This window comes from Lissotriton vulgaris, chromosome 7, assembly GCF_964263255.1.
Source record: "Lissotriton vulgaris chromosome 7, aLisVul1.2, whole genome shotgun sequence".
NCBI lineage: Eukaryota > Metazoa > Chordata > Amphibia > Caudata > Salamandridae > Lissotriton > Lissotriton vulgaris.
Genome location: NC_141695.1, coordinates 1520000428 through 1520013731, shown reverse-complemented (window position 1 = coordinate 1520013731; position 13304 = coordinate 1520000428). Strand labels below are relative to the sequence as shown.

Below are 13304 nucleotides of genomic sequence, written 5' to 3'. Positions count from 1 at the left end.
ATGAAGGTGCCCACTTACATAAGTGTGCACCATATACGAAGCCAGCTTCTCACACATACTCTTTATGACATGATGCAAATGGTATAATGTGAAGCCCTTCTAGATTGCTTTCGCCCTGCACTAAGAAGACACTAACCTTTATATTACTTTCCACTGCCCTATCGCCTAGTGATGGACTTCAGGAAATATCAGAAAGGAGTGATGCCATTCTGACAAGTGTTTGATCTAGACACTGCTAATTATTGTGATACTCAGTGTACAGCGCAAAGCCTACTGTTGTAGATCTTCTGCATAGTTAAGTACACAGAGATTATCTTTTTCAAGCACCTTTCTTTTGTAAGGAAGCACAGGGCATTTGCGGTTGTGAGGCTGTGTATAACTGCTGAAACAACCTAAAAGCGATGTGAACGTTTGCATCTGGAAACAGGAGGCCTGCTTTTGTTGCTTATGTTTTACAATCTTGAGACTCTGATGGGTAATTAGAGTCAGAGGGATCATGCAATTCTGTGGCCGTGGCAAACAAAGGATGTTTCAATCTCAAACAGGCCAATTGTTACATAAAAAAGGACCACATGAGGCACAGTGAAGTTGGAAACGCTTTGAAAAAGTTAGCTGGTGATTGCTGTATTCAAGTCTTAAAAACTGGAACTAATGTCATGGAGTGAATAATACAGATATAAAAAAGTGGTGAATCTTTTGTTTTTCTTTGCCACATTATTTAGTCAATGCTGCAACATGATTTGGTCTTCCTTTGCCACACTATTCTAGCACAACGGGGGGAATGTGAATGTCAAGTATAAATAATGGATCCACTTAACTGAGAGGTAGATCAATCGCACTGCAGGCCCAGGTCTAGATATAGACATGGTAGAATAAGCTATGGTCTGCATTAAGCAATGCTTTTATGCAGGGGGTGGTAAGCCTCCAGGGTGAGTGGTAAAAAGATGTCTGAAATGATAGTTGAAATCAAAGATAAGACAGGTAGAATCCTTACGCCAAAAAGGACATCCCCAAGTCTTATAGAGAATTTTACGAATGCCTGTATAACAGAAAGGTTCTTGTAAAAGAACGTCTGAGCATATCTGCTAGATATGCAAGTGCAGAAACTCATTTCCATTAAGGCAGTTTTGCTTGAGTAACCAATCAAAGTAAATAAGATCTCCAGTATAACCCACCACAAATCGAGCAAAGCACTGGGCCCGAATGGCTATAGCACCATATTCATAACACTGTCTACTCAGCCCTAGCTCCAAAATTAACTAGCCTTTTTAACTCCTTCCTGGAAGCGGATGACGTATCCACCTCCACGGCAAAATCGGCACTCACAGTGTTCCCCAAACCTGCTCTCTGTAGCTCATATAGAGAAATCTTACTTCTTAACCACATTGCTAAGATGCGTACTTGAATTCATGCAGCAAAATTGGTCTCAATGATCGGGCGCTTGGTTGACCCAGACCAATCCAAGTTTATGTTTGGGACACAGGATAATGATAACACCAAAAAGTTCTTACCTGGGCTTGAATATACAAGCAAGTCCTGCAAACAGGTCATTATGATTTAATTAGATGCGTAAATGTTATCTTACCCGGTCAACTGTAACTTCATGAATGACAAGCAGGGAACATTTAGTTTGGGTCCCAGGTACATGGACTGGACCATAGTAGATTACCAAACTTTATCAGGACTAGTTAGGGTAAATGGTGATCTGGCCAATGCCAAAACTGCCGACTTTGGAACTGGGGATCCACGTTCAAGTCCCGGTGACTGCCACATATACTGTGATTCTTGGCAAATCATTTAATCTGCTTATGCCTTATGTAAAGAGTTCTTATGCCCTTGGGCAAGCAAGTTGTGTAATATAAAACTGCACCAAAATCAAATCAAATAAATGGAGGCTTTTCACCCTCCTTTTTTGATTGCTCGAGGAACCTAAGAGGGCTGCTCCCCTCCCCTACTTTTGTTCCTCTTGGTGATGAAGCCCTTTACAAAACACATTTGTTGTAATTATGACATCAAAGTTATCTAAATGGGTGGTAATGTCATCAAACTAGGAATGCACACTGATAGTTTACTGCTCACATTAGTGCAGACTGGGAGCTCTGCTTCCCCCTCTTTTTTTGGAGCAGATTAAACAATGTGGAGAGTTCTCAAGGTTAACTTTATGTGACACTGACATGAGACCAGATGGAAACATTTAAATATTGAAGTCCTTTTACCTAACAAAGGATTCGTTAACGTATTTGGGCATACAAATTGCCCCTAAGGTAAAAGATGCCCTGCGAGGAAATTATCTCTCACCCCTTAGATTCATATGGAAAGACCTACACTCTCAGGTTGCTTTTCCTGTTTCGGACCCTACCTCTTCAGATGGCAACCACACTCCTTGTGCAATTCTGAAGGGCCCTTTGATTGAGTCATTTGGCCTTGAAGATGATGCATGTACCAAAACGGCTTGCAAGCCCCCTGTGAGAGATAGAATACTAGGACACCTGGGAGGAATCTGAGAAACAGTTGTGTTTCTAGATCAGGCAGTGGCACGAATGCCAATCTGCAAGGTCTTATAGTTAGAATGGACCCAACGGGGTTACACTTGCCCTCCTCCCATGTCACTCACCAGGGCACCTACAGTCGTCTGGGATAAGGTTTCAACTGAACAAGGGCTTCCCACATTCCAATCACCAATGGTGCTGGTAAGGGTAAATCTGTTTTCTCACCTACCATGGTCATTAGATGTTATGCTGCCAAGGCTGATGATAACTGTGTGAGGGAGGGGATATTGTTCGATGAAGAGAGAGTACAGCTTTTTTAAATGATGAGGTTTTGGTAATACCTCATTAGGCACCAGGTGTAGTACTCTACCATTAAGCTACACGTCTCTCAAAGCTGACCACACCAATGAAACAATCATACTCCAAAGGACAGAAATGTTGGGTGGTGGAAGTGTTAGTACGTGTTTCTGAAGAAGAATAAGGAGACTTTTTCACTTAGGCCCATAACACTGCCCTGATAAAAAATCATGTTACATTAGTCACGTTCAATATCTAATTTTCATAAATGGGACTTGGATAGGTCAGATTGATGATGGTGAGGTTATGCTAGCCCACATTGCCTTAAGCTCCACTCCTTTTGAACAGTTATTTTAGATACCATCAACTCGAAGCCTGACAATACCTAGGTTCCCAATGTACACCCTTTGGGGGCGCTCCAGTAAACAGACATTCTTCCTTCACTCCCTGAGGTTTATACGGATTTCACTGGCATTGTGCACAGTGAGACAAAAGATCACAGCATTATATGGTAAAACTAGGCTTTCGGAGGTGGAGGGATGGAGACAGCTAATCTGGTACATGCTGGGAATAAAGACCGTTACTTGGTTTCTAGAGAGGAAAGCGAAGGCTTTTGGGTCAAACTTTTAGCCCTTTCTAAGCTACTTGGTTTTGGGACTTTCACAGGCAACAAGGAAGACCTTACTGATGATTAGGAGGCCCCAGAGCATGAACAAGGGACCACATATGGCTCTGTTAAAGCTGCAGACAAGGAAGGGGTTGTAGCGGTGGGGAAGGGAGGAGGTTGGTTTGTTTAAATTAAACAAGTAATATTTTGCTATTGCTAGAAACAAGAATGCAAAATATAACTATGTGACAGTATGGTACTGATATGTTATACTTATGGTAAACTTTCAATAACATGGTTTGATCCTGAATTAAATTATCATGCCAAGACACTAACTGTATTACATTTACACAACTGATGTCTGGGGTCAACCTATGGGAATCCTACATAAGAGTGGACTTGGAAAGCATTGGTTAGTCAAAGAATTCAGAAAAGGTAAATATGCTGGACACTGCATCAGAAATTAAGAACAGTTTAACAGGTGTAAAATTACACTGGATCAGAGAGACCAGCACACAGGTCTTTACTAGGTCATTGGGACAGACACCGGGGAGAAAAGAAGCACACAAGCTTAACTCTGACACACACCCCTCTGTGTGATTACAGGTCTCACAGCCAACTTTATTCTTAAACATGTCTGCTCTGCAAACATCACTAACCCTCCACCCTAGAAAGAAAGGACATTTTAGATAACTTATCAGACAGAAAGACAACACACTGAGGGAGAGTGGAAGAGAGGGGGTAAATGGCGCTTGAAGGATCATTAGGGCATTAAGCCCTACAAAACGTTTGTGTCCATATTGCCCAAGTAAGGATTTCTCTAGATTACAGTCACAGTAAAAGAGAGAGTGTGGAAACAGAGGGAAGTATACAGACACATCTAAGAACGATTTCTTTTACACAACACATTAAAGTATTTTATTGTAAGTGTGCAGAGTGAGGATAGATTTCATTTTAGGAAGTAAATCAACAAACATTTTCTAAAAATGTGCAAACATTTAAATAGCGAATGTGGTTTTTGTAACAATTGCTATCGTCCCGCTCACCTCAAATCAGCCATGTCTGTCCATCTCCAACCACGCTACTTTGACAGTTTTTTCAACAACATGTGTGCTTACCTCCCTAAGATGTATGCAGCAGACATCCATATCACCTACCTTAAACGACTGAGTTTATAGGCCGGTCCAAGAGCTCTACTATGGCCCACGACAATTACAAACACGTGTATTACTCAAAATCATTTTAACAGGTTCCGTGACGTGCTAAAAAAAGGACAGCTAACAGTTAAACACCCCATGACTTCTGATTATTAGAGTTGGCGACTCCTTTAGACTTATAGGGGAGCATAGTAATCCTTTTGCAATGCATGAATACCCACAGGTTTATGCACGCAAGTAAGGGAAATTCAGTCACGATACTTGGTCCTGGTCACCTTCCGTAAATTTGGCAGATCTCAAAAGGGTGCGTAGAAGCCTCCCTGGGAGTGTCGGAGGCTGTTTACAAATACTGGTGCACATTCAGCAGAGGCTCATTCGCTGACTGAGCCTGATCAGAGGGGTGATACTTGCACTTGGCAGGAGATTGACGCCCAGTCGATCGAGAAGGTCGAGCAACGCAAGAGGTGAGTGACTGAGAGCTACAGTTGCAGGCTGCTTCCTGTGGGTAAAAGAAAGGATGTTAACACATAGACAAACTTAGAGAGGAAAGTTTGCAAACTACGCCAGCGTAAACAGCACACTACAAATCAAATCCAGCACTTCAAAACAGACATACACACACTCAAGCCCTACTGATCTTCCATGTAAAAACCCAGCTCTTAACAATCCACGAGTGGTGTGATACAGGGACTCACCACAAGCGAAAGGTTAATTAGATGCAACACATTTGAAATTAGGTAAAATCGTGCCCTTCAAACATTGGAGTGTATAATGTGTACTGTACAGGGTGCTGAAGTCATTCAACCAGGAGAAACAAGAGCAGAGTACACATTCAACACAAAATACATCTTCAAAACATGACTTGTAATTTTTTTATGCAGAGCTGTACATGCTAATTCGTCTTGTTCAATAGCATGCATCCCATATGGACAAGGCTCTTTGTCACTAAGTGATTTTTTGGTCTCGCCTACGCAGCGCGCAAGCGCTGCTTAGGAGGGACCTCTTGGAAAGGCGCAAGTGAAATCTAGAAATCACCAACTCGGCCGGTCTTAAAGATGAATGTGCCTGATTGTACATGGCGGGAAGAGTCTGACATCGAATTCACGGAGCCGCCATCTTAGATAATGGCATCACCCAGCTCTTCCGCTTGTAATTGTGCAGCTAAAAGTTTAAATTCCTCACTAAGAGTATACATATCAACAGGTGCAGCCTTTGACTCAACACTGTGAATGACATACACAGGGTTGTACTGTTATTCTTTGACAAAAATCACTGCACCAGCCTTGGGGTCCCTTATTGTGGGATTTCTGCCGTTCATAGTGGGCAGAAGAGTGGTCTAGTGTCTGCCTACTTATTTGTCTATTGGTTCTGAAAACCGATTTCTAATCCTAGGCCCGCACATAATTGAAGTTGTGTTTCTAGGCAACTCACATCCCCTGCCTGTGAAACGTAAAGCAGAGAGAGAGGGAAAACTGGGTGTTCTGAAATAGACCAACGTTAACAATAAGATTAAACACTACATAAAACCAAGCATTGGCATAGCCAATAGGTCTCACTTTTGGGACCTTATACGTATTTAGTTATGCAGCACAATATCCTTGGATCAACCGTTGCATGGCTAAACACTTATAAGGTCCTAAAGGCGAGAACTATTGGCTATGCCAATGCTTGTTAAGTATGGCTTGACAAAGCAACTGTCTGCAAGACCTATTGTTTCCAATTTACAGTGTGTGTGCTTTGGATCAGCTTCTTTCAGCCAGTGGCTTGAGACTGCCAAACACATCTTGGCTAATCCCAGAAGAGTAAACATCTCTGACCTGATGCTACTGGTTGCTGAGGTTTTACTCCACCTTGCCAGTGGGTCCTCCCATTGCAAAGTATAAGGGGTTATTTTACACCTGAAATGTACACCCAATCATCCCAATTTTGGCCACATTGCTTCTATAACACACCCATGGGTTTAAACACAAGCAGTCATTTTCCAACTATAAAAAGCATTTTATTAAAGCTTTTATCAGGATTTAGGTACACAACTGACCTTAAGATGGCCAACCTAATAAGTTGCCCTTGTTAAAGAACGGGAAAGCTTGATTTTAAGATATATTTACAAAAAATATATTTTTAGTTCAAAAACAGCAATCTCACTCACTAGACTTTGAATGAGCATTATGGGTCAGGGATTCATGATGTGTCAAGAAAAAAGTCACTTCTGCTTGAATGTGGTAAAACCACTTTGGCTTGCTGTTCCGCCTCACAGTCCAATTTGTCTGTCTCGCCCTCTGTTTCTTTTTCTTACTGCTTTCTCCCTACCTTCCCCTCTGGCTTATATAAAACTACCTCCTCCATTCAGTATCTTGCTCAGATGAGTGGAATTAAAGGTCAGCAAATATGACAAGCTGACTAAGCAAATAGAAGCTGGTCATGTCACTTGTGACCTGAAATAACACATTAAAAAAACGAATTGATCTATGAATGAACAGTTGTTTCCTTACTGACATCAGAGATTACCACAATCACAAGATGATGTGTGGGTTTCCAGGCATGGTTAAAGCAATGTAAATCATTTATTGTCTCAAGAGTGGACACTTGCAACTCAGTCAATCTTGGTCTCCCTAAAAATCCCTCAAATAGGCTTCGTATGATTTAAAACAGTGTAGGCAGAATCTTCCTCTGTATTACTCTCTGTAGCCCTAACTCTGGACAACATCAAAAACTACACTAGCTCCTAGTACAGAAGTGCTCAGCTTTTGAAGCTTTCTGTATTTTCAAGAAGGCTCTTTCAGGCAAAGTACCTTTAGACATTAGGACATACATCACTCTTTATTGCCGACTCACACTCCCTGCTCAGCTAAAGAACACACGATTATGATCTCTAGAATTAAAAGTCCCATCTAGGTGGGAGATCTTTGATTCAAAGCTCTGGAATGAGCTCTCTCTACACCTTAGATCCTATTCCAATTGCTTACTCTTTAGGAAAAAACGTGGATCAGTTCCAATGTCAGCTTTCTCATTCGTCCTAAGCACCAGAAAAACATAGTAGGTTATCTTCCATGCTACACAAATATATTCATTTATATTCGCATGAGTCATTTGTATAACACAAACGTAGCAGAAAGACAGGAGAGTGCTCTACAGGGTCAATGGCATATATAAAGTAGACAATGTCTGAAGGGATGGTCAATTGAAGAAAAAAACCTAACAGATGCAAGTGCAAGTTACTTCTGTGCTAGCTAACTGAAGGGACTGCAGGTTGCAGAAGAACTAGCTGAGTTCACTGACTAGCTACTACTCCCGGGAACACCCGAGGCACTTAAATAACTAGTGTTCAGTGGTCTCTTAGCTGCAAGCTTACAGAAGATGACTGTTGGTGTCAGTGCTGTGTTTCAATCAGCTGAAAGCCATGATAGCTTCCAAGGTCTGTCATTATGTAGGTGAAGTCTGTCTCACACTGCACTAGCACTGAATGTAACGTGTTTGAGATCAAGGATGACAACACCTTACATATGATACCCTCAAGGGAAGGAATAAAAAGCATTGTATTCGAAACGTCTAAAAAAAATTCGAGTTAGACTATTGGCATTGTAAAGGGTAATGTATTTTACCTGCCTACAATGGACATTATGCAGATATATTAGAAGCACATATGCGTCTTCTACCATGACGATGCACAACCGCAATCTAACTAATTGACATCAAACAAAACATGCCCCAAAAGACATAGTGCAGTTGTGATAAATGAATGTTTGCTTTCTCTAACACAAACACTGCATAAATCTGTATAAAAATGTTTAAATATCCGGTGCGTCCACACAAAAAATGGGACATATATGCGGGTCAACGAGCATCTCTTGGTGTCAAACTCCATCAGCCTTCACATTAGGTGGCAGATCCCGTGCTGCAAATCTGAAATAAACAGGTTAGTGTTAGATTCCTTACCTTACCTTACCTTCGGCCCCAGCGCCGTCGACTACTTCGGTCCCGACGCCGCAGGGCCCCGCAGGATCCGGTTCTGGATCCGGGTCGACACTGGTCGACCTCACGACCCCTCCGCCGGCGCCGACTCCAAGGGTGTTGCCCCCGACGCCGTCCCCGGACGACATCATACCTGATCCCCCCTCGATCCGCATGCGACGCCGAGAGAAGAGCAATTCTTCTACGATCCGGACCCTTCTTTTGTACACTACCAGGAGATGGAGGACGAGGGAGATTGGGAGGGGTCTGAGGACCCTCTGGCACAAGATAGCCAGTCATTTCAGGACTGGGCAGATGAGCTAGTGGAGACCAGTAGTTTGGACACTTCGCTCGGCACTGGATTTGTCTCCCCTCCTACCGTGGCTACGGAGGAGGGGGCTGTCTACAGTATGGTGTTGACGAGGGCAGCCAAGGCCTTGGCTCTTGAGCTCCCTGTTGCGGCCGTGAGGACTAACTTCCACACTGAGGTCATCAAACCGCAGGCAAGCTCTTCAGAGCCCCTACTGCCGTTCAATGAGGCCCTTACTGACGTTCTGTTGGGCGCTTGGTCCGGGCCGCCTACAGGTCCCCCTGTAGATAGGAACGTGGCCAGACGCCACCGCCCGGCCCGGGCGACCTTTGGTTCCTGTCCACCCACCTCACCCCGAGAGTCTGGTTATCCAGGCCTCTTACTCCCAGACTGCATTCCCGACAGCTCCTCCTGATTGGGAATCCAAAAGGTATGAACAGTTCGGAAAGAAGATGTTCTCCTCTCAGTTGGGGGCTGCGGTCGGTCAACACCGCTTGCCTTTTGGGCCGTTATACCCACTCTTTGTGGGACACGGTCGTGGACGTGCTGCCAGCTTGCCCGGAGGAGGCCCGGGTGAAGCTCACCAAGCCCTTGCGGAGGGGCGAGATGAGGCACGGTACTCTATTCGTTGTGGGCTGGATACTACGGACTCGCTAGGCAGGGCCATTGCAACGACGGTGGCGGGTCGCCGCCACGCCTGGCTAAGGTCCGCCAACTTTTCGGCTGATGTCCAGAATTCCCTCATGGACCTGCTGTTTGATGGCCGTCGCCTCTTTGGCAACAAGGCAGACAATGCGCTTGAGCGTTTCAAGGACTCCAGGGCTACGGCCAAGTCCTTGCCCCTGTCGGGCCAGCGCCAGCAAACTTCTGCTTTTCGCTCCTTTCGTGGCCAAGGAAGGGGCGCCCCTTCACGTCTGCCAGCCACGGGCCACAGACTAACATCCAGCACGCCGGCGGACGTGGTAACCGCCGTGGCGGTGCCAGGGGACAGCAGCGAGGCCAGTCCACATCCACTCCCGCAGCATCCACCTCAAAGCCTTCCTAGTCCGAGCTTTCAGGCCCATTCGACACCAGTGGGAGGCAGAGTTCTCCCTCCCCTTCGAGGCGACCCCTCCAGCCATGCCACCGCAGTACCACCGCGTGTCGGGGGATTACTTGCAACTTCTGCAAGAGGAAGTTACAGCCCTCTTGGCCAAGGGGGCCATCAATCGCGTTCCTGGGCCAGAAGTAGGGTGTGGTTGCTATTCCCACTACTTTCTGGTTCCCAAGAAGGGCAAAGGGCACCTATCTTGGACCTGCGGAACGTCAACGGCTTCCTCCGGAAGGAGAAGTTCAAGATGCTGACTTTGACTCAGGTCTTAGCTGCCATAGACCCTGGAGACTGGGTGGTAGCGTTGGACTTGCAGGGCCCTTATTTTCACATCCCCGTCCTGCCAGCCCACCGGCGCTACCTGAGGTTCACGGTAGGCCACAAGCACTTTCAGTTTAGCGTGCTCCCCTTTGGCCTTTCAAGCGCCCCTCCGGAGTTCACGAAAGTGATGGCGGTGGTCGCGGCTCATCTGCACAGATTGGGGGTGTCAGTCTTCCCCTATCTCGATGACTGGTTGTTGAAGGCGGGCTCGCCCCAGACAGTCATCAGCCACCTCCCGACTACGGCCGACCTCCTGCACCTGCTGTGGTTCTCTATCAATGTGCCGAAGTCACACCTGCGTCCCTCTCAGAAGCTCCTCTTCATCGGGCTCGGCGCGGTTTCGGGTTTATCCTCCCGAACAGCGGGTTCGGGATATTCAGGCTCTGATTCTGATCTTTCAGCCTTTATCCCGGGTCTCGGTCAGGTTGACGCTGCGGCTTTTGGGGCTGATGGGCTCCTGAATCCTTCTGGTGCATCACGCCAGGTGGCGGATGCGGGCTCTACAGTTGGACCTGAAGTTTCAGTGGGCCCAGCATCAGGGCAACCCGTCCGACCACGTCCTGAGCTCGGAGGGCACTGTGAGACCGTTGCAGTGGTGGCTCACGGACCGCGATTGGTCAGCGGCAGATCCCTCTCCCTACCCCAACCGGAGCACTTAGTCGTGACGGATGTGTCCCTCCTGGGCTGGGGGGACCACATGGGAGAGGCGGAGATCAGAGGCCTCTGGTCTCCGGCGGAGTCCCGGCTCCACATCAACCTTCTGGAGCTGCGGGCGATATGGCTTGCACTGAAAGCATTCCTCCCCTCTGTTAGGGGGAGTGTAGTGCAGGTGTTCACGGACAACACCACCGCCTCGTGGTACTCCAACAAACAGGGTGGGGTGGGGTGGGGTCGTGGACCCTGTGTCAGGAGGCTCTGCGCCACTGGCAATGGCTGGAACATCAGTGCGTGACCTTGGTGGTTCAACACCTGGCAGGTTCTCTGAACGCCAGGGTGGACGAACTCAGCCGTCAGTGCATGATGGATCATGAATGGCGTCTGAACTCGGACGTGGAGCAAGGCCTCTTTCAGCAGTGGGGAGAGCCTTGGTTAGATCTATTCGCCACCGAAGAGAACGCGCAATGTCATCAGTTCTGCGTATTGAAATTTCCAAGGCGGCACTCGCTCGGCGACGCTTTTGTTGCGAGTGGAGCTGCGGTCTGTTGTACGCCTTTCCGCCTATACCACTTCTGCCCAGAGTGCTGAAGAAGATCAGGCGCGACCGGGCCCAAGTCATCCTTGTGGCTACGGACTGGGCACGAAGATACTGGTATCCCCAGCTACTCAGCATGTCAGTCGATCCCCTGATTCGTCTGCCTCTTCAGGAGGACCTTCTGTCACAGCAGCAGGGGACGGTCCTCCACCCGAACCTGTCCAGCCTCCACCTCCATGCGTGGAGATTGAGCGGCGGCAGTTGAGTCCTTTTGACTTGCCTCCTAAAGTCTGTGATGTGATTCTGGCAGCTGGGCATCCCTCCACAAAATTGGTATACACCTGCAGGTAATATAAATTTGTGGCATGGTGCACAGCAAAGGCTGTGGATCCCCTTTCTGCCCCTTTTCAGAGGTTCTCTTCTTTCTTCTTTCTCTTGCCAAGCAGGGCTCTGCTCTGGGCACTATCAGGTATTGAGGTGTGGGGTGGGGTTAGGGTGGGGGTTGGATTATGTTATGTTTTTTGTATTTAATGTTTAGACATCTTAGATAGATACACATCTGTGCAAACTCACACAACACACCGTTCATTACATGTCAATGTCGATGACTGAGTCTCCACAGACCCAACTACATACTATGAGATGGAATGTCAGGGGAATGCTCGACAAGGTAAAACAGGGCGCTGTACTTCGTCAGGCAAAAAGAGCTAGAACGGACATAGTACTGCTACAAGAAATGCATCACATGGGCACTAAAACACAATGTCTTGCCTGCTGTGGGTATGACCATGTGTACCATGCGGGATTTATTTGTGGCTCCAGGGGTGTGGCCCTACTAATACAAGGTTGAGTATCATTTACACATATAGCTCACTGGACAGATGCCCATGGGAGATATATTATAGTTCATGGATCTATTAATCGAGAACACATAGTGGTGGGTAGTATATATGCCCCTCCCCCATTATCCCGAACATTTATCAATGGCTTCATGGATGTATAGGCTCTCCTGCCCGAATGTCTCACAATCATGAGTGGTGACTGGTATGATGTTATGCATGTGCTCATTGCTCGGGAACGCCCCTAAGGGAATAGGGCGAACCCTGGAGAATCTAAACTACGAGCTCAGGTAAACACGCTAGGCTGGGTTCCTGGAAGATGCTTCATCTCCATGACAAAGGCTTCACATACCATTCCTCTGTTCACAACACATCTTCTCGACTAGATTATTTATTTATACCCGGGAGTCATACCCAGAGAATAGCTGATGCCTCCATACTCCCCCGCGGATTATCTGACCATTCCTCTATTACATTAACACTTGTAACTGGCTTACATAGACGTCCATTCCAATGGAGACATGGCACCTGCAAAACCGAAAGTATAAGGACTATATTATTAAAGTGGTAGAAGAGTATTACTAAAATAATGAGTGCTGCCTCCTCGTTGGAGGTACTTTTGGAAGCCCTGAAGCCTACCATATGTGGGGTAGACATAAGCTATACTACCGCAAAGAGGAACCGTAACACGCACAAACTTAAACAGTTAGAAGGCCAAATTACGACTTTAGAAAAAAAAAAATCGCAAGCAAGAAACCTTGACAGTACGCAGGAACATACTATTAGCGCAACAACAATATCAAAGTCTATTAATGGAAGAAGCCAGACAAATGTGGCTGGGATCCCAGAGCTGTATATATCAATGGGGCGACAAATCTAGCTACAAACAGTCGACACTATCCATACCCCTTCCCCTTATCCAAGACGCACAGGGGTACACTCTTATAGATACTACTGACATCGCCAACAGCTTTGCGCAATTCTACAAAGAACTGCATCAAACTAAAGAGGTAATACATGTCAGAAAAAGCTCGATTTAAGGAAGCATCCA

The 13304-nt window shown here is 46.2% G+C and overlaps 1 protein-coding gene across 1 annotated transcript in view; it reads right to left on the bottom strand.

Annotated features, from left to right (window-relative positions):
• Nucleotides 1-4283: 4283 nt before the first annotated feature.
• The window catches only part of MTCL2 (microtubule crosslinking factor 2), a 579413-nt gene continuing 570392 nt past the window's right edge, over nt 4284-13304 (bottom strand). Inside the window, exon 11 of the mRNA XM_086932389.1 lies at nt 4284-5049. Coding sequence (XP_086788515.1) covers nt 4891-5049 — 159 coding nt within the window. The 3' untranslated portion in view covers nt 4284-4890. The remainder of the gene's footprint in view (nt 5050-13304) is intronic.